The following is a 21360-nucleotide window of genomic DNA, read 5'->3' as shown; positions in this document are numbered from 1 at the left end:
TGACTTTGGAACAATTATGTAGAATGGCCCATATTGTAAGAAATGAGAAGTGAGTGAGGAGACATTCAGTACATGCATTTTATTAGTTAATATTACAGCTTAAGAGTTTGAAAGATTTTGAAAATGCAGAACTGTTTCAAAAACATATAATGTACATATAATAATATTGTAATGACAGATGGAGGTCACTAACTTCCTGTTTTTGTGTCCGTAGGTCAAACTTGTGGTGGCTTGGTACAAGGTCTCAATGGAACAATAGAGAGTCCTGGGTTTCCTCATGGCTACCCCAACTATGCCAACTGTACATGGATCATAGTCACAGGAGAGCGGAACAGGATACAATTGTCATTTCACACCTTCGCTCTGGAGGAGGACTTTGACATCGTCTCCATCTATGATGGACAACCACAGCCGGGCAACCTGAAGATGAGGTGAGACTTATGCTCCTTATTTTTCTCATTGCTGTAGCTTTGCAATGCCTTTGTTTTGGCCTTATATACATGGACACATGTTTTTTAATGGATTGTAATTTTTGAAAGTGTTTCTCCATGTTTTTTTTTTGACTGCACTTTATTGAAATATAACTTATCTAGCACCATCCTATACAGTGTGTGGTGGGTCTGTCAGATGCAGCTACAGTAAATGAGAGAAATTACATTAAATTACAGCTACAAATGTTTAACACAATCACAAATGCAGTTCTTGAAAGTATCAGGGGTCAATTTTCCTGAAGAAATGATTAAGAGAGACAAAAACAAGTGCAGAGACCCAGTAAAAATGTATAGTGTAGATGGAAAATGCTTTTATATGAGAATTGTTGATGCAAATATTTACCTAAAGATAGATGGACATATGGTCTAATAAATGTGACCCAACCCATCCAAAAAGTTGAAAAACACAATGATTGGAACGATTGTCTGCAGTCCGTCCTGCAGACTCTTTAGAAATGAACCCCATTCACCCCTCAGAGCTTTTTATGAATTAAGCAGAAATTCCTTATGAAACACTGGTGTAACGCATGCGCAACCAAGGTGTTCCATTTATAGGTTCACTAAATGCTATGTCACTAACTGACACTATGGAAACTCTCTACCACAGCACCATGGTTCAGGTTACTGCCATTTAGCTAGCATGTGTCCCAACACAGACTGACACAAAACATGAACTGACTACTGTTCAAACAACAACAACAACAACAACAACAACAGAAACCTGTATACTCATTTCTTTCAAATGTGAAATTGTGAAATCTATACATTTTAAATTATTTTGCAATTATGTGCAGATAAATGGTTTCAGAACTGTTAGCATATAGAGTAAAAAACGAAGTGGGAAGTCACGGCCTAATGGTTAGAGATTTGGACTCGTAATCCAAAGGTTGTGAATTCGAGTCTCAGGCAGGCAGGGATTGTAGGTGGGGGGAGTGAATGTACAGCACTCTCTCCACCTTCAATACCATGTCTGAGGTGACCTTGAGCAAGGCACTGAACCTCAAACTGCTCCCTGGGTGCTGCAGCATAAATGGCTGCCCACTGCTCCAGGTGTGTGTGCACTTTAGATGGGTTAAAGGCAGACCATGAATTCTGAGTATGGTTCACCATACTTGGCTGTATATCATGTCACCAGTTAACATACAAATCCTTTATTTAAGAATACCAACTGGTAAGAAAAAAGTATTTTAACAAGGCTGCATTTTGGTCCTGTTGGTGGAGACAGAGGTATGCGTATTTTTGGGAGCCTGTCCAGTGGACTCTCAAACAAAACAAAGTTTGTGGCCTGGCAATGTGTAGTGCAGGCTGTAAAAAAGGTAGGAGGGCGGTAAAGGTCCATAAATACAGGTACAATGGTACAATGAAGGGAGTAGCCAGGGATGAGATGATGAAATGAAGAGTCAGGGAGAAGGCAGAGGATGGAGGAGCCATGGAGTAAACCAAGGAGGAACTGCAGGCCCACTGGACCAAGGTGGAGACAGGGGCTTGGCAAGCTGGGGCAGAGCCAGTGGGATTGAATACCAAGGTGGAGCCAAAAGGGAAGAAGGGACAAGGCTCAGCTAAAGACACAGAAGACCACAGAGGAGTCCTGGGCTATAGGCCCGAGGTGGAACAAGAGGGTTGGCACCCCAGAATGGCACTTAAGATGTAATTCTACTAAGCTGGAACCAAGCAACGTGGCAGTGCCACTGAGGAAGGAGCCAAGGACAGCTGAAAGACTGGAGTCGACTGGGATGAAGGGAAGTCAGGGCTGAGCAGAACCAGTGGAGACTAAAGAGACTCAGGGATGGGCCAAATCAGTGGAGCCAGGTGACCAGATGGGGTCAGTGGGGATAGGAGTATCTGAAAGCAGACATATTTACATTACAGAATTTTCTCTAAGGATTTTTAGATCCTTAAATCAAGCCCACTTAATTTACTTCAGCAGTAAGAGGATGAGTGGGGCTACACTCTATGCCTGCAAACTCAAATGAGAATGCCCTCTAGGATGGACGCTGGTGCTGGCTCTTGCACAAGACTCCCAGGTGAAAAAAGTCACTAGGTTGGTCCTCAAGGGACAAATTCCCCTGGGTACTGAGGAGACATGCTGCTGGCAGATCCATTTAATTATGGGTCAGTTTTTCTATCAGGCTTGCTTCCACAAAGGCAAGGAGAGATAAAAGATTGTATTAAGCAACACTTTAATTCTTCCAAAAACAAAACAAAGTAGATATATCAAAAAAACAGGAGCTCAGGAAACAAGGAATGTATGAGAAAAAAAACATTAATTAACAACAAGAACAGACAATCAAGTACTGAAACTCAGGACTAAATGGGCAACTATAGAAACAAACAGTCACACACAAGCAAACTAGGTCAACTAAAATAGATATGACTTATTTAGGGTAGAGTGCTATCTATGGCTATCTTGTGATCACAAAAAGAGCAAAATCAGTTAGTTGCTAAGGTAATTGTTGAACTTTTGCAGGCACAAATAGGTTCTGGTTCAGATTAATTAGTCTCTGTTTGCTCTTGTTGTATGCGGAAATCTGTGTTTGTTTTTCTTTTCTTTTGAACAGTCTTACCTTTTGGAATAACCTTTGATTTAAAGGTGCAATAGATTATTGTCTTCAGAAACAGATTTGTTTTGCTAATTAAAAGTCTTAAAAGTTGTATAAATGTATTATCATTATTTATATTCTGTGGAAAACGTAGGACCAAGAAATGTTCATCCAATCAAAATACTTGTTCCGAGTGTTTTGATTGACTTTCTTACCTGCCTGTCAACATATGCATCTGCATACCTCTGCGCATCCAGTTTGCGCAGACAGGATACGTCATCAACAACCTGATCTTCCTTCCTGGTATTGAAGTACTTTTACTAACTGTACTATGAAGTTTTCTCACCTGTAAATAACACGTGATGTTTTGTAGTAATGTCGTCTCTGGCTATCTGATCTGTGTGTGTACAGTATATGCCTTCAGGGGGCGTGGCTTTGAACGGTGATTTGCAGGGAGGGTGGGAAGTTCGCTTTCAGCACTATCAGGCTAAAGTTAGCATTTTCCAGTATCTCCTACTGCACCTTTAATCGATGTCTTCTCACAAATGCAGTGACAGGCATTTGTTATATGATCTGTAAACATTAAATACAGGATTTTGGGAGTTCATCTCAGTATGTCAGAACAAACATTTCACAAGGCAGGAGTTCAGTGAGAGCACAACTTAATTTCCTTTATTCTCAAAGGGAGGGAAGGATAGGGAAAAACTGTAACTTAGACTGGACATTGGTGCAACAAATTCTGGAAGCAAGGCAAAAGAGATAAGGATAGTAAAGGATGATCCGGCTATGCATGTCCCCATTAAAACATCTGCCCTCAAGCATTTGCCTTTGTTAGATCATGTCCAACATCTAGGCTGTGGGACATCCAGCACTCTGGGTCTGCTTATCTTATCTGCGGTTATCTCACTAAGGCTTCTTGTTCACTTTTATGTTATTAAGGTTTGTTGTGTCTAACAGCATGCAGCTGAGGCTCCCATTTAAAGGGGAAAAGGTACACACCGGTGCCGAAGTGTATGTATGGATGTCTTGTTAGTGTGCTCAGTTTTGTTCCTTCCATTCTTTGGTTTCCTGGTTTTCCTGAGTTTGTTTTTGTATTTTGTTATTACTACAATAAGCTCTCTGTATCTCGATCCAGCTCTCCCAAGTTTCTCAGTTCACCTTTATGACATTTTTACAGTCAGTAAAAGATGGAAAGGATCTACCATCTGCATTTCTCCTTCTGTCCAAGTCCATGGCTCAAGCAGATATTGTGCATAACACAACAGGCCAAGATAATCAGGCACACCTTGCCTGGCTTGTATAGTAGTTTTCCACCTGATGTATCCACTGCCACCTTCTCTTTAGTGCACTTCACTACTGACCAGGCACAGACATGGCTTTGTTACAGTGGACTTCTTTGGCTGTTGGCAGAGTGCAATGTAGGGGTGAGAAGCCATGGCTTTAGAAGATAAACTATGTCACCTGATTGTATAGAGATAATGATCTGTTGAAATTAAAGTAGAAAAGCAGCAAAGTGCAAAGAAAAACATGTTTACCTATTAGTATAACCGTGTCTACCTGCTCTGGCCTCTAGATGATTCCCTGCACTGCAGTTGCACACAATAAAGAGTCATGCTTTGACCCTGTCCATCTTGCAATGACATTAAGAATTGCTGTACAATCATTTCAAATGAGCTGTACATTAATTGAATGGGAATTCTTCTTGTTAACAAAAACATTATAATTTGAATGAGTTGCTCACATTGCAATCTATTGCACCTAAGGCATTGGGGAATCCTATCTGGCTCACAAAGCATCACATTCTGCTACACTTTGGCAGTGTATGGGACCTTTATGAAACAAATGGACAAACGGATGAAGCCTTATACTACAGCTGATGTAGCTGTACTCACAGACGGCTGGGATATTCCTGATTGGTCAATAATTTCTCTTTGAAATGTTCCCATAACCAGGAACCCAAGGACAAAGAGCACCAGTACCTCCACAGGTATGGCCTGGTTGCATGTGGTTTGTAATTTAAGGCTTATCGGTACCTTATCAGCCATTCATTGTTATACAATGAGTAATCTGACAAATCTCTCATCGCGCAGTTAGCAGTGTCTTTGAGGAATGCCAATACTGCCATTCTGCCTCTTTCAAAACACTGCATTAAAAGCCATTTCTGTAGATGATAGCTCAACTAATTTAAACGTTTAGAGCCAAAGCATACAGTATATAAAACATAGTTTTTTTTAAGTTTGTAAGTGTGTATGTTTTATTTGGATGAATTATGATTCATTCTGTATGATTTATAAGCGTTTTGAAAAATGGGGACATGGGCTACAGTATGTCCTCATAAGTCACCCTCTCCTTGTAATACCTGTGTCATACCCATGTCATTATACAGAGTTGTGTCACAAAAACAACACACACACACACACACACACACACACACACACACACACACACACAAATTGTGACCTGACATTTCTATTGTGGTCTGAAGTCTAGGTTCCATTCAAATACCTTTTCTGTTGCTTTAAGAAGCAGAAGGTGTATTAAGATGGCCCAGAGTTGGTACAGTTTACAGTTACTGGTTTTGTGATAAATAAGAGAGACTTTATTTCTGCTGCACTTTTGGCATTCCTTTGAGGCACTGTGTGCAAATGCATCAATGATCCTGAGGTAAAAAAAAAAAAAAAGACCATGGATTGCTGTCAGCCCACAAAGAGCATTACTACAGACAAATACTCTAGAATTTCCTTTGCATTTCTGTAGGAGCAAACAAGTGAGTTCAGAGACAAATTGATGATGCACTGTTTGCTTTACAAATGTTAGCCTATATTACATGTTTATTTGTAATATATATCATAAACTATCCAAACTGCACAAATACATCCTTTGTCATTCTTTGTTTCTTTTTCTTTCTTACATATTGCCTCTGCTATTTCTATATGTCCTCAGAGATCTGCCTGTGTCAGATTTATGTAACTTTTCTATCTGGATTGGGAGCTGTATCTACTAACCCACAGCAGATGCAGGACTTAGACTGGTAATTATGCTGGACATTTTAAGAGATGTTTAAGGTTTCACAAGAAAGAGGCTTGAGTGATTTTTACACCTAATTCGGTCCCACTTTATATTAGGTGGCCTTAACTACTATGTACTTACATAAAAAAATAAGTACAATGTACTTATTGTGTTCATATTGTATTGTAAAACACTTTTGCTGCTATTGAGGTGGGATAGGGGTAAGGTTAGGGAGAGGGTTGGAGGTATGGGTAAGTTTAAGAGTGGGTTAAGGTGTAAAGTATGGGTCAACAGTGTAATTATAAATGTAATTACAGAAATTAAATACAGATGTAATAACATGTAGTTTTTTTATATACGTACAATGTAAAAACAGGTATGTACACAATAAGTACATTGTACTAAATTATTAATTAAAATGTAAGTACATAGTAGTTAAGGCCACTTAATATAAAGTGGGTCCCCTAATTCTAACTGTACACAGATTCTAATTGTAATGTGGTATATTTGAAATAGCTGATATAATCACTTGTAAACGCTTATCAGTTGAATGTGTATTGCTTGTCTTTTATGCTTCTGACACTCTTCATTTTGTTCATGTTTCTTCATGTTAATACTTTAAAGAAATTCTGCCCAAAAGGAGCTGTGCAAATGTATCTACCTCTGTATAAAATAATTTTTGTTTGTTTGTTTTTGCTGAAAGTTATAATACATAAACAATATGTTTTTGATATATGATATTTTTATCTTCTCAGAGTACAGTTTGTTTTGAGTGATATCCGTAAAGACAAGTTAACTGAGCTAACGCCGTTGTGCAAAATTAATGACGCTAAATGTCATCTTATGAGTCAGTGGCAGATGTGATGGAATGTAAAAGGCAATGTGGCTCAATTGATTTTGAGATAACCCAAAAATTGTTCGACAAGTATCATTAGAAGACATTCAAAATATGAATATTAAGATGAACATGCAAATATGAAGTAGGGACTGTTGAGGATGTGTGCAATGATGGATTGCTAAACAGATTTTCAGTTTGATGATGCTGTAATGATATATCTTCCTGAAGGTGGCACTTTAATGGTGCATTCAGACAGCAATCACATAGAGGCACATCACAATATTCATTTACCTTTAATGAATACAGTTAAACAATGGTTCCTCTGGCTGTGTAGTATTATGTATCTGATCTGATGGTGCTGACACTCAGTGCTAATGCTAATTAAGCAGGAGCCATTACCGCAGGGCATGCATGTCGCTCAGAAGAGTTGAGCTCTGGCTCTCTGCTGTGTGTCTCATGGGCCATAGACATGGAGCTATGTCTTACAGGCTTTAGAGGCTGACACCAAACATGCTGTGACTGCAATGTCAAACTCTGTGTATGACACATAAGTGCCATCTGCTAGCCTTACATTCTCCGCTTGTGGATTTGAAACTTATGCGGGACAATGCCAGTCACTAGCTTGGCTGTGAGCTGTGTCTCCCCACCACAAGGTGTCAGTGAAACATTAATGCAGCCCTTTTCATGCTAATCAAATGCCTACATGCATAAGAGGGTACCCTACGTTCAGAGTGGGAAAAAAATAAAATAGGCATGCAGAGATAACCAGTCATTTGAACAAATCCAGCACACCGGGTAGAGAATCAAGCTAGCTGAACTAAGAAAGCATTTTGTAAAACCAAGAAGTGAGAAGGTTGCTTTACTCCACTAGTCCTATTGTTACACTTTGATAATTCTATAAGATTCTTTGTACATACACAGAAAAGATATATATATTTTTTCAATACCAGTTTTTCACACATTAAAGTTTTATTAAAAAAACAAGAGTATGTGAGAGAAAAACAAAAACAAAAAAGAAAAACCTTGAAACTTAAAAACTGTCAAAGTAAATAACTAACATATGTTTTTGCTACTACTGTTAATTTAAATATTTTAGTTTTGATTTTATTTAATAGGACAGTTAACAGGAAGGGATTTGGAGAGAAGAGAAGGGAATGGGAAGGGACCTCTTGTCAGAACTTGAACTTGGGTCAATCGAAGCTCTGTTGCACGATATAGTATATCATACTGTCATGGCATATGGCTCCTATTAGAGAGAATTTTACCGAAAAAAAAAAAAAAAAAATCAAATAAAATTGTACCATAAAAAGTAAAAATTTGTCATATTTCACAGACCACCAAATTATCTGTAATTTCTTTATTGCTTGTGTGGAACACAGGAATATTTAGCAGAATGTTTATGCTGATCCTTTCCATGCATTTTAAGTATTTGGTGAACAGTAATTATTTATTACTTAATGAACGCTGTATAAAACAATATATTATATTATATTATATTATATTATATTATATTATATTATATTATATTATATTATATTATATTATATTATATTATATTATAGTATATTATATTATATTATATTATATTATATTATATTATATTATATTATATTATATTATATTATATTATATTATATTATATGTATACTGTATCAGAATTTCACAGCTCTTGGCACCAGAGATTCGTTCAGTTTGCTGGGAGTGTCCAGAGAGAGCACTGCGTCCACAGCAGAAGAATGCATCACTTTCTCGCTGACTGATAGCACACATCACTAGTGCTGCTTTATGCACATTAAACACCTGCCACGGTGCACATTCTCTCCTCTGAGGAAAGAAGATGCTCAGGGTTTTGCAAAACACATACACAAACAGCAGAGATGAGTGATTAGACAGGTAAAAAGAGGAGTTACCTTGCTGAAAGGAAATTGAGAACTATAGCTGTGTCTATTGGTGAGACTTGGGGAATTTTACCAATAGCAGTGCATTTTAGACTTAGATCAAAGCAAAATAAATCATTAAAATTACCTGTTTGATATTTATTTACTTTGTTCATTCTAAGATTAAATTGCAACTTAGACATAGGTTGGCATAGGCTGACTATATGTTCATCATATACCATATATCAGTGGTTCTGAACTGTTCTCAAATCTGTACCAAAACCTAGTGAGCTGCCTACTGGGACAGTATTTTCAGGCATAATAGATGAACTCAAGACGTGAAGGCCTTAATCTAGACTGCATAATTATGTCTCCAATCTACCTCATTCTGGCCACCTATTTCTAAAGTTCCATAATATTGATTTATTAATTTAATTTAAATAAATAAATATATATATATATATATATATATATATATATATATATATATATATATATATATATATATATATATTTATTTATTTATTTTTTCATTCCATATGAATAAGAATTGTTCAAAATAATAAGGAGAATTTGAGCCATTATTTGTGTTTGCTGTGTATTTTTATGCTTATTAAAGTAACAAATTGTTAGCTTAGCAGCATACTAACACCAAACTCCAAACATGTTTAACATAAATTTTTGTTTCAGTAATTTGAGATACAATAGCTCTTTTTTTATGATCGGACCAGACAGACTTGCTTTTCCTCCCTATTTTTATCAATGAGCCTTGTGCATCCATGACTCTGGTTGATGATTCTGGTTCACCAGATTTCCTTTCTTGCATCTCTTTTGGTGAAGACTTGCTGTTTTAAAGATGTTTTGGAGATGCTCTGACCCATTATTTTTGCTTGCTAATTTGTCCTGCTTCCAACACATGGAATTCAAGAACTGACTGTTGACTTGATGCCTGATATCTCCTGTCCCATGACAGGTTCCGTTGTAACAAAATAGGCAATGTATTCACTTCATCTACCAGGGGTTTTAATGTTCTGGCTGATCAGTGTGCAGACATTGTCACTGTGGCTTTTTTTATCTAACCAGTTGAAGACAGGGGTTAGTGTTGGGTATACCAGTAAAAGAAACAATTTCTGTTTGGGCAATTTCTGTGTTAGTTGCATAGACATTATACACTTCTCATTGAAACAGATGGTAATGGATGCTTGAGTTGATTTAACCTGTTTTAATAAAAAGCAGGCAACATGCATTTAGAACATAGTAACCTAAAATCAGAAGCTTGTCAATTCTGCATATGTGGAACACACTTATTTATTTGTAACCATTGGGAATGCATTTCTATGAATAGGTGTACTATTAAAGGTGAAATACTTTATCCTAAGTCCAGGAACCCCCCAGTGTTTTTATAAATTTAAAGCTGAGTGCAAGCATAATTCACATTATGTTTTCTCCTCTCACTGCCAGTGCTGTGTATGCTTTTGATGCTTCTGTGAATCTAACTGAGCATTAGCATGTTTAACATGGGCTCAGCCACATGCCACATTGCCGTCAACACATGACAGTGGATATTGTGTTGAAGCCAAAGGTAAAGTGAGTAGTCAGTTAGCAGAGTAATGGAATTAGAGGTTCATCAATCTACTAAAGTTGAGTAGTAAACGATTAAATATTTGAGAAAAGAAAAAGTCTTTCTGTATCTCTCATGTGTTATTGATGAGCAAGATTTGTGTTACACCCTATTCTGAGTGTAATAATGTTGAAAAGAATTCCATCCTCATTCAGGTCGATTAATTATGACAGCTGACTAACCTTATCTTTTTGCAATGCTGTATTTCTCTGACAAGTGTGTTGTTAGAGGGCACTAGACATATGGTGAGTCTGTATTTGTTGTTTTCCAATGAGCACACTCTAAATTTAACCAGCAGGAATTTTTACAAATGTGAAATCTTCATTAATACCTGCTGTCAATGTGGATTTGGTGTGCAAATATTCCTGGATGGTCACAGCAGGATTTTCACGAAAATTTTCCAGCTTAACATTACTGCTTCCTAATGTGATGAAACAATTATTCCAAGATACTAAACATAGCGCAGTCGGGCCAGACATTCACTGGTGTTCAGCATGTAATTTTAAAAACACACTGCTTTGACACATTTTGATTTATTGCACCTGTCACTGCAGACTTTTCTCTGCAAAGATGACATGTCAAATGATATATACTGCAAACCAGGAAAGAGTTTTCTTCGCAGTAATTTTGGGTAAATTACATTAAATCTGACAAGACCATGTCCAGTATTTACCTCAAAGAAAAAAGCTATTTTTATAACCCCTATATTATACATATATATATTAAAGCTAAACCTAAGTCCAGAGTTGGTAAATTTTTGCCATCCCTTATACATTGGAGGGACAGAAAAGGTATTTCAGAGTCTAAAATCTTCCACGATAGTAATTTATTAGTCTGGAGACCCTGAATAGACTTGCAGTGGCACATATTTACCACCAGGGGTGCTGTGTCTTATCTCTGCCTTTAAAGAGGGTAAGCTGTTTACGTAACATTTCCGCTCCACAAATAATCGCACGCACAGCGCATCAGTAGAGAGATAGCCAAGGAAACGTTGTGTCCTTGCCAGTATGATTTAATGAGGTTTATGTTTGTGCAGTCTGGAGCTTTGGGAGAACAATATGTCCCTTTGTACATTAGATTTCAGGTACTTGTGTCCACAGACAGCTGACCCAGTAATTTGTCACCACCATTGTGATGTCACTACAGAGTCTTTCTTCTCGACACCCCCTAGAAGGCTGACTTTAAAGAGAAGAGAATTCAGAGCAGGGCTGGAGGGAAGCCAAATTGCTTGACTCTCTAATGCTGACTTTGGGGGTGCATGAATAAATGATTTTTACCAACATTGGATAAAACCCTTGTAAGCTATTGCCACTGTTTTAATTGCCTCTGCCATGCTATTCATACAGACAGTTGGAGTTAGGGGGGGAAGGGGGGGACTGCACATGAGCAAATAAACTTATTACCTAGTGGAGCGTTTTCCTATGGCACCACCCATTTTACTCAGCAGCCCATCACCATATGTTTGGGCAGATTTTGTGGAAATCTTATTTATTGCTGTTCTTCTCGCTTTATCTCCTATTTACTTGTTTTCCTCAAGTTAGGATACTGTCTTTCTAATGTTCAAGTCAATTGTATTTTTTTTCATGTGTTGCTTTTGAAAATACAGATTAAGCAATGTCTTCAAGTAACTTTGCAAACCCCTAGTAAATTGTGTCAACTTTTAATATAGATATATATTTCCAGAGGTGGAAAGAGTACAAAAATATTCTACTCAAGTAAAAGTACCATTACATTAATGAAATTTTACTTAAGTACAAGTAAAAGTACCAGTCTAAAAAATCCACTCAAGTAAAAGTAAAAAGTAGCTCATTTAAAATTTACTCAGAGTAAAAATTACTTAGTTACATTTTAACAGTGGGAGGGAGTCAAAAATGGGACAGACCAAGGGTGTCAAACTCAGTTCCTGGAGGGCCACAGTCCTGCACAGTTTAGATTTAACCCTAATTAAACACACCTGATCCAGCTAATCTAATCATTTAGGTTTATTTGAAAACTACATGATATGCGTGCTGGAGCAGGGTTAGGGCTATGGCCCTCCAGGAACTGAGTTTGACACTCCTGGGATAGGTCTATCAATCTCAAACTAGTTGTTTTTAATTAAAGGAATCAGTTATTTAGAATAATAAAACATTTGGGCTGTTATCTGGCAAATCAGTATCAACAAACTCATCTTTTCAATACAGAGGAAATGCAAAAGCTTCATCGGACGTGGCATTTAGATGTATTACACTGTTTAATGCAGGACAAGAATGCATTTAACCTGCAGTTACAAATGCATGAATAATGTTTTGATATGCCAGACATAAAATGTTGAATACTCATTTGAAATTATAAAAACTTAATTATAAAAAAAAAAAAATCAAAAGATACTTTAAATGTAAAATTAAAATGGCCAGTATGTGTCAGCAAGTCACTGTTAATAAGTGAGTCATTGCGATTGAACCGAATCATTTAAACGGTTGATTCATTCAGAAACGAAACACTGTCATGTTGCTCAGAGATGCAAAATTTTGCTTTGGTGGCTGTGTTTGGAATAAATTTTTGTTGTAGAAATAGAGCAAAAACAATGGCAATGTGGTGTCTAAAACGCAAGTGTCTTAGTTTACTGTCCTGTTGTAAATATATATATATATATATATATATATATATATATATTTCATTTCATTTCATTTCATTTTGTAATAGTAAAATATTTAAATTTTTTACAAATATAATTTTACTCTGTTCATTTATGTTTTTACTAAACTTTGTACAGTTTTTGGAGGATTTAAATCTTTTACATTTCTATAAATAAATAAATATTTATTTAAATAGGCTTTTTTTTTTAACAAAAAAAGAAAAAAGCATTTCAGGTTAAATTCACTTCATAAAAGACCCAGATTTCTAACTTTCATACATGGGGATACCATGGATAATTTTATAAGGTTTAATGTAAGATTTTTGCCCATTTTTGGGGAAATTCAGTTTAAAAATTTTAATAAATCACTTTAACCACTAGATGGCTATAGTGTGTGTGTGTGTGTGTGTGTGTGTGTATATATGTGCGCGCGCGCACATTTTCAATCTGTCTTAGTTACCAATTTAATTTTGTGGTGGTTCTGCATTTTACAAATATCAAGAAATATTGCCGCAGTTTGTCTTTCGAATACACTTGAGAAATCCGCGATCATGGGACTGAGCGTGAAACAGCTTCGCCGACTTCTTATGGTGCAGACCGCTGTCAGTCAAAAGGAGATCGACAGATCCTCCAATCATCACGCGGAAGCCCAGTCTTCATTCACCTCCAGAGACGCTGAGCGTCCGTGGGCGGGACATAATCGCAGCATTTATCCAATGACCGTCTAGCTTCGGAGCACTGAAAAAAACTGTTCAAAGCAGCCCCATCGAAGTCAATGGACGCTCGGCTTCAACAGGGAAATGCACTGTGACGCTACGAGAATGTATGAGAAGAAAATCGAGTCAGCCGACATGTAGCTGATTAACACAATACATAATACACAATAGTACATATTTGACCGTTGGGTTTTTTTTTTTACATTAGAGGGGAAGCTGAGCTTCCCTTGCAGTCTTAAAGAAATCCCCACTGATCTATATATATATATATATATATATATATATATATATATATATATATATATATATATATATATATATATATATATATATGTGTGTGTGTGTGTGTGTGTGTGTGTGTGTGTGTGTGTGTGTGTGTGTGTGTGTGATTATGATTTTTAGAGGAAAAGACAGCATTCTTTGTGTGATTTTGATTCTAAATGATTTTGATTGATTTCATTCTAAATGCATTTCAACAGACTGAATCACACAGTGAAAGAACACTCTAAATGCGCGCGTACATCATTAAAACAACAATTATGATATTATCGCAGACAATATATATCGCACACTCCGCACCAATCTTTTTGGCTAATTTGTGCAAAACCTCTTGCTAAAATGTCAAAGCATCATTTTAACCACCAATGCAATGACGCAATTATTTAGCTCACCTCTATATGCTTACGTGGGGTTGATGTCTTGTCGAGATTTTATAAACTGCTAGTTTGGTCTCCCTAGGCAAGCACAGCATACACAGCATAATAGAGCATACATATGGCCAGGGGTTCACTTCATTTCCTTGAGTTCAACTTCAGAATATGAAGGGGTTTCGTTTTCAGCGGTGTCTGCAACACTAACGCCTGTTTTGTCCGTCTGCATCTTTCTTGTGATTTTAGCGCCAGTTTGCCCTCCTGCCCATTATTTACTGACATAGATTCCAGGGAGCGATTTTTTTTTTACTCAGTAATTAATGTGTTTTAAAATGTAGCGAAGTACAATACTTCAAACAAAATATACTTAAGTAAAAGTAAAATTACAGATTTAAAAAAATACTTAAAAAAGTAGAAGTACACAAAAAAGCTACTCAATTACAGTAACGCGAGTAAATGTAATTCGTTACTTTCCACCTCTGTATATTTCTATATTCTCATTTATATGCACCAATATTGTATTCCATATATTTTAAATAAACATTTTCTAAAAGCAAAATACCTCATGGAGACTCATGTGATGGCCCTGTGGGTGATGATACAAACACTTGTCTGAATCAGTTTTTTCAAATCAGAGTTTTGTATCAGTTGAAATCAACTCTAGGTACACTTTACTTTGAAAGTAAACCTTAGACATTTTACTAAGCATAGTAAGGCAAGGCAAGGCAAGGCAAGTTTATTTACATAGAACATTTTGTACATGATGGTAATTCAAAGTGCATTACATAAAATAAAGTAAAATAATAATGAAGAAAAATAATAACAAGAATAAAACAAGCAATTTAAAAACTTTTCAAATTATAAAAAAAAAAGTAAAATGAATTTAAAACAGTTAGAAAATGATTTGACATTGTCAATGTCAATGTCACCTTTATTTATATAGCGCTTTAAACAAAATACATTGCATCAAAGCAACTGAACAACATTCATTAGGAAAACAGTGTCAATAATGCAAAATGATAGTTAAAGGCAGTTCATCATTGGATTCAGTTATGTCATCTCTGTTCAGTTAAATAGTGTCTGTGCATTTATTTGCAATCAAGTCAACGATATCGCTGTAGATGAAGTGTCCCCAACTAAGCAAGCCAGAGGCGACAGCGGCAAGGAACTGAAACTCCATCGGTGACAGAATGGAGAAAAAAACTTTGGGAGAAACCAGGCTCAGTTGGGGGGCCAGTTCTCCTCTGACCAGACGAAACCAGTAGTTCAATTCCAGGCTGCAGCAAAGTCAGATTGTGCAGAAGAATCATCTGTTTCCTGTGGTCTTGTCCTGGTGCTCCTCTGAGACAAGGTCTTTACAGGGGATCTGTATCTGGGGCTCTAGTTGTCCTGGTCTCCACTGTCTTTCAGGGATGTAGAGGTCCTTTCTAGGTGCTGATTCAGCATCTGGTCTGGATACGTACTGGATCCTGGTGACTGCAGTGACCCTCTGATCTGGACACAGACTGGATCTGGTGGCCACGTTGACCTCGGAACAAGAGAGAAACAGACAAATATTAGCGTAGATGCCATTCTTCTAATGATGTAGCAAGTACATAGGGTGTTATGGGAAGTGTTTCCGGTTCCGGTTTACCTAATTAATGCAGCCTAAAAATCCTTTAACGGATTTGGATAATAAAAGCATATTACTATGTTATGTGTATGCCAGGTTAAAGAGATGGGTCTTTAATCTAGATTTAAACTGCAAGAGTGTGTCTGCTTCCCGAACAATGTTAGGTAGGTTATTCCAGAGTTTGGGCGCCAAATAGGAAAAGGATCTGCCGCCTGCAGTTGATTTTGATATTCTAGGTATTATCAAATTGCCTGAGTTTTGAGAACGTAGCGGACGTAGAGGATTATAATGTAAAAGGAGCTCATTCAAATACTGAGGTGCCAAACCATTCACTCTCTCAGTTTTCAGTTCTGGACACGAACAGCGATACGGACACTCTTTGCTCCACTTTAACATCTTGCTTGGACAACTTTTGCCCACTGTTGTCTAGACCAGCAAGCACCGCCCCATCTGCCCCCTGGCTGTCCGAGGTTCTCCGTGAACATTGCTCTAAACTCAGGGCTGCAGAGAGGAAATGGCAGAAATCAAGAAACTCTACCGACCTCAGTGTGTATCAGTCTCTCCTCTCTTCCTTCTCTGCAAATGTCTTCACGGCTAAAACATCCTACTACCACAACAAAATTAACAGCTGTTGTGATGCTAGGACACTCTTCAAGACTTTCTCTTCTTAATCTGCCGCCACCACCTCCTCCATCGACTCTTACAGCGGACGACTTTGCAGTTTTCTTCACAAATAAGACAAGAACCATCAGTGACCAATTCTCCACACCGCAGACTGAGGACAACTTCACAATGACCGACGCACACTCTTTCTCCTCCTTCTCCCCACTCTCAGAGATGGACATTTCCAAACTTCTCCTGGCCAATCATCCTACTACTTGTCCACTTGATCCGATCCCCACTCACCTCCTTCAAGCGATCTCTTCTTCAGTCATACCTTCGCTTACTCACGTTATCAACTACTCTCTTCACTCTGGAACATTTCCCTCAGCATTCAAGCAGGCTCGGGTAAGCCCACTACTCAAGAAACCATCTCTAAATCCAGCGCTTCTTGAAAACTACAGACCAGTATCCCTTCTTCCATTCATTGCAAAGACACTTGAGTGAGCTGTGTTCAACCAGCTTTCTATGTTCCTTGTAAAGAACAACCTCCTGGACAGCAACCAATCTGGCTTCAAAAGTGGCCATTCAACTGAGACTGCTCTGCTCTCGGTTACTGAAGCCCTGCGACTAGCAAGAGCAGCTTCAAAATCCTCAGTAATCAGCTTACTGGACCTGTCTGCTGCTTTTGACACCGTTAATCACCAGATTCTCCTGTCCACCCTCAGAAAGATGGGCATCTCTGGAACTGCACTCCTGTGGGTTAAGTCCTACCTCTCTGACAGATCCTTCAGTGTGTCTTGGAGGGGTGATGTTTCTAAGTCACAACACCTTGCTACTGGGGTTCCTCAAGGCTCAGTACTTGGATCACTTCTCTTCTCCATCTACATGACGTCATTAGGATCTGTCATTCAGAAGCATGGCTTTTCTTATCACTGCTATGCTGATGACACCCAACGCTACTTCTCATTCCAACCAGATGACCCGGAGGTAGCTGCTCGTATTTCAGCCTGTCTGAGTGACATTTCTAGCTGGATGAATGACCATCACCTTTAGCTTAACCTTACAAAGACAGAACTCCTGGTGGTTCCAGATAACCCATTGCTTCATCACAACTTCTCTATACAGCTGGGTTCGTCAACCATTACTCCTTCGAGGACAGCCAGAAACCTTGGAGTTGTGATGGATCATCAGTTAAGCTTCACAGACCACATTGCTACATCGACCCGGTCCTGCAGGTTTGCCTTATACAACATTAGGAAGATTAGACCTTTCCTGTCAGAGCAAGCCACCCAACTTCTTGTCCAAGCTCTTGTTCTCTCCAGACTTGACTATTGTAATGCTCTTCTGGCAGGCCTTCCTGCATGTACTGTCAAGCATCTGCAATTGATCCAGAATCCAGCAGCAAGGGTTGTCTTTAATGAGCCAAAAAAAGCTCACGTTACTACTTTCCTCATCAGGTTACACTGGCTACCAGTAGCCGCTCGCATCAAATTCAAGGTACTGATGCTTGCCTACAAGACGACCACTGGCATGGCACCAACATACCTAAACTCACTGGTTAAATCTTATCCAGATTGTTTGTGGTTATAAAGTCATTGATTAGAAATTACTTATTTTTTAGTGAGCGAATGTTTAAAGATGCTAACTTGATGGCTGTGTTTTGTGTCTTTACATCAATCTTAGTTTGATGTACAATAGGCCGCAGATTAGATGAGTTTGCCCTTCGGCTTGAGATGGCCTTAGACTTTCTATCATGTGATAAAAAACTGAAATAGAGAAAGCTACAGGCACACTGGGTTCCCGCTTGTTCTGTAGGCATTTGTGAATGTTGCTGTTATTAAAGCGGGGACCCGAAACATATCACTGAGTGCTGCTATCAGTTGTTTTTGGTTCACCTTCAGCAGAAACAGGGTTTGAGCCCTGGCGTTGTGGCAGCGGTCGGAGAGCTCTCACAGGAGCAGGGCCGAAAGGCTTTGGTGGTTGAAGGGCCCGCCATTTTTTGTTGAAAACTGCGGGCTTGCAGCAAATGAGTGAGAGAGTTTAGTCCCAGCATACACAAATTCCTCCATTTTCTGTGAAAAGCACAGAAGTGGAGATGCTGGAGAGAGGGATAATATGTCTGGTGAGATGGGCTGTGTCTCTGGTGTTTCCAGTGGCTGTGATATGTTGTCCTGGCTTGTTTTGGCTGCATAGACCAATAACCAACAACATGTATGTTAGACCCTATACCATCTAAGCTCCTGAAAGAGGTGCTTCCAGAAGTCATAGATCCTCTTCTGACTATTTTTAATTCCTCATTGTCATTAGGACATGTCCCCAAAACCTTCAAACTGGCTGTTATTAAGCCCCTCATCAAAAAAACCACAAATTGACCCCAAAGAACTAGTTAATTATAGACCAATCTCGAATCTCCCTTTTCTGTCCAAGATACTAGAAAAGGTGGTATCCACACAATTATATTCCTTCTTAGAGAAAAATGGTATATGTGAGGATTTCCAGTCAGGATTTAGACCGTATCATAGTACTGAGACTGCTCTTCTTAGAGTTACAAATGATCTGCTCTTATCATCTGATCGTGGGTGTATCTCTCTATTAGTTTTATTCGATCTTAGTGCTGCGTTTGACACAATTGACCACAACATTCTTTTGCATAGACTTGAATACTTTGTTGGCATCAGTGGAAGTGCATTAGCATGGTTTAAATCGTACTTATATGACCGCCATTAGTTCGTAGCAGTGAATGAAGATGTATCCTATCGATCACAAGTGCAGTATGGAGTACCTCAAGGCTCAGTACTAGGGCCGCTACTCTTTCACGCTTTATATGTTACCCTTGGGAGATATCATCAGGAAACATGGTGTTAGCTTTCACTGTTATGCTGATGATACTCAGCTCTATATTTCTTCGCAGCCCAGTGAAACACACCAATTTGAAAAACTAATGGATTGCATAGTCGATATAAAAAACTGGATGACGAGTAATTTCTTACTGCTAAATTCTGAAAAAACAGAGGTGTTAATTATAGGACCTAAAAACTCTGCTTGTAATAACCTAGAACACTGTCTAAGACTTGATGGTTGCTCTGTCAATTCTTCATCATCAGTTAGGAACCTAGGTGTGCTATTTGATCGCAATCTTTCCTTAGAAAGCCACGTTTCTAGCATTTGTAAAACTGCATTTTTCCATCTCAAAAATATATCTAAATTACGGCCTATGCTCTCAATGTCAAATGCAGAAATGTTAATCCATGCATTTATGACCTCAAGGTTAGATTATTGTAATGCTTTATTGGGTGGTTGTTCTGCACGCTTAGTAAACAAACTACAGCTAGTCCAAAATGCAGCAGCAAGAGTTCTTACTAGAACCAGGAAGTATGACCATATTAGCCCGGTCCTGTCAACACTGCACTGGCTCCCTATCAAGCATCGCATAGATTTTAAAATATTGCTTATTACATATAAAGCCCTGAATGGTTTAGCACCTCAGTATTTGAATGAGCTCCTTTTACATTATAATCCTCTACGTCCGCTACGTTCTCAAAACTCAGGCAATTTGATAATACCTAGAATATCAAAATCCACTGCAGGCGGCAGATCCTTTTCCTATTTGGCGCCCAAACTCTGGAATAACCTACCTAACATTGTTCGGGAGGCAGACACACTCTTGCAGTTTAAATCTAGATTAAAGACCCATCTCTTTAACCTGGCATACACATAACATACTAATATGCTTTTATTATCCAAATCCGTTAAAGGATTTTTAGGCTGCATTAATTAGGTAATCCGGAACCGGAAACACTTCCCATAACAACATATGTACTTGCTACATCATTAGAAGAATGGCATCTACGCTAATATTTGTCTGTTTCTCTCTCGTTCCGAGGTCACCGTGGCCACCAGATCCAGTCTGTGTCCAGATCAGAGGGTCACTGCAGTCACCCGGATCCAGTACGTATCCAGACCAGATGCTGGATCAGCACCTAGAAAGGACCTCTACATCCCTGAAAGACAGCGGAGACCAGGACAACTAGAGCCCCAGATACAGATCCCCTGTAAAGACCTTGTCTCAGAGGAGCACCAGGACAAGACCACAGGAAACAGATGATTCTTCTGCACAATCTGACTTTGCTGCAGCCTGGAATTGAACTACTGGTTTCGTCTGGTCAGAGGAGAACTGGCCCCCCAACTGAGCCTGGTTTCTCCCAAGGTTTTTTTCTCCATTCTGTCACCGATGGAGTTTCGGTTCCTTGCCGCTGTCGCCTCTGGCTTGCTTAGTTGGGGACACTTCATCTACAGCGATATCGTTGACTTGATTGCAAATAAATGCACAGACACTATTTAACTGAACAGAGATGACATAACTGAATCCAATGATGAACTGCCTTTAACTATCATTTTTGCATTATTGACACTGTTTTCCTAATGAATGTTGTTCAGTTGCTTTGACGCAATGTATTTTGTTTAAAGCGCTATATAAATAAAGGTGACATAGAGTTATCGGTGTCCTTGTGGGATATGTCAACCACATGATGACTCGGACCCGATGTGTGTGTGCTGAATGGATTGACACACTCTGCTGAAGGATGACGGAGGGAAAAGTAGATATTGCCCTTATAAACTCTAGCATCAAGTTTGTTTGGATGGAGGCCATCCAGTTTAAACAATTGTCTATGGCCCCAGAAAAGATTGAAGTTGTCGATGAAATTCACTCCTTTTATATTTCAAGATCTTTGTAGCCATGTGTTCAGCCCAAGCAACCATGAAAACATATTTGTTCCCCTTGCTG

At 38.5% G+C, this 21360-nt stretch overlaps 1 protein-coding gene across 1 annotated transcript in view; it reads left to right on the top strand.

The window, feature by feature from the left end:
* The window catches only part of LOC132157446 (CUB and sushi domain-containing protein 1-like), a 636306-nt gene that overhangs the window by 191590 nt on the left and 423356 nt on the right, over positions 1 to 21360 (top strand). Inside the window, exon 2 of the mRNA XM_059566804.1 lies at positions 215 to 431. Within this exon, the coding sequence (XP_059422787.1) occupies positions 215 to 431 (217 nt within the window). The remainder of the gene's footprint in view (positions 1 to 214; positions 432 to 21360) is intronic.

The sequence above is a fragment of the Carassius carassius genome, chromosome 14 (assembly GCF_963082965.1).
Source record: "Carassius carassius chromosome 14, fCarCar2.1, whole genome shotgun sequence".
Lineage (NCBI taxonomy): Eukaryota > Metazoa > Chordata > Actinopteri > Cypriniformes > Cyprinidae > Carassius > Carassius carassius.
This window is presented reverse-complemented; position numbering and strand designations above follow the sequence as displayed.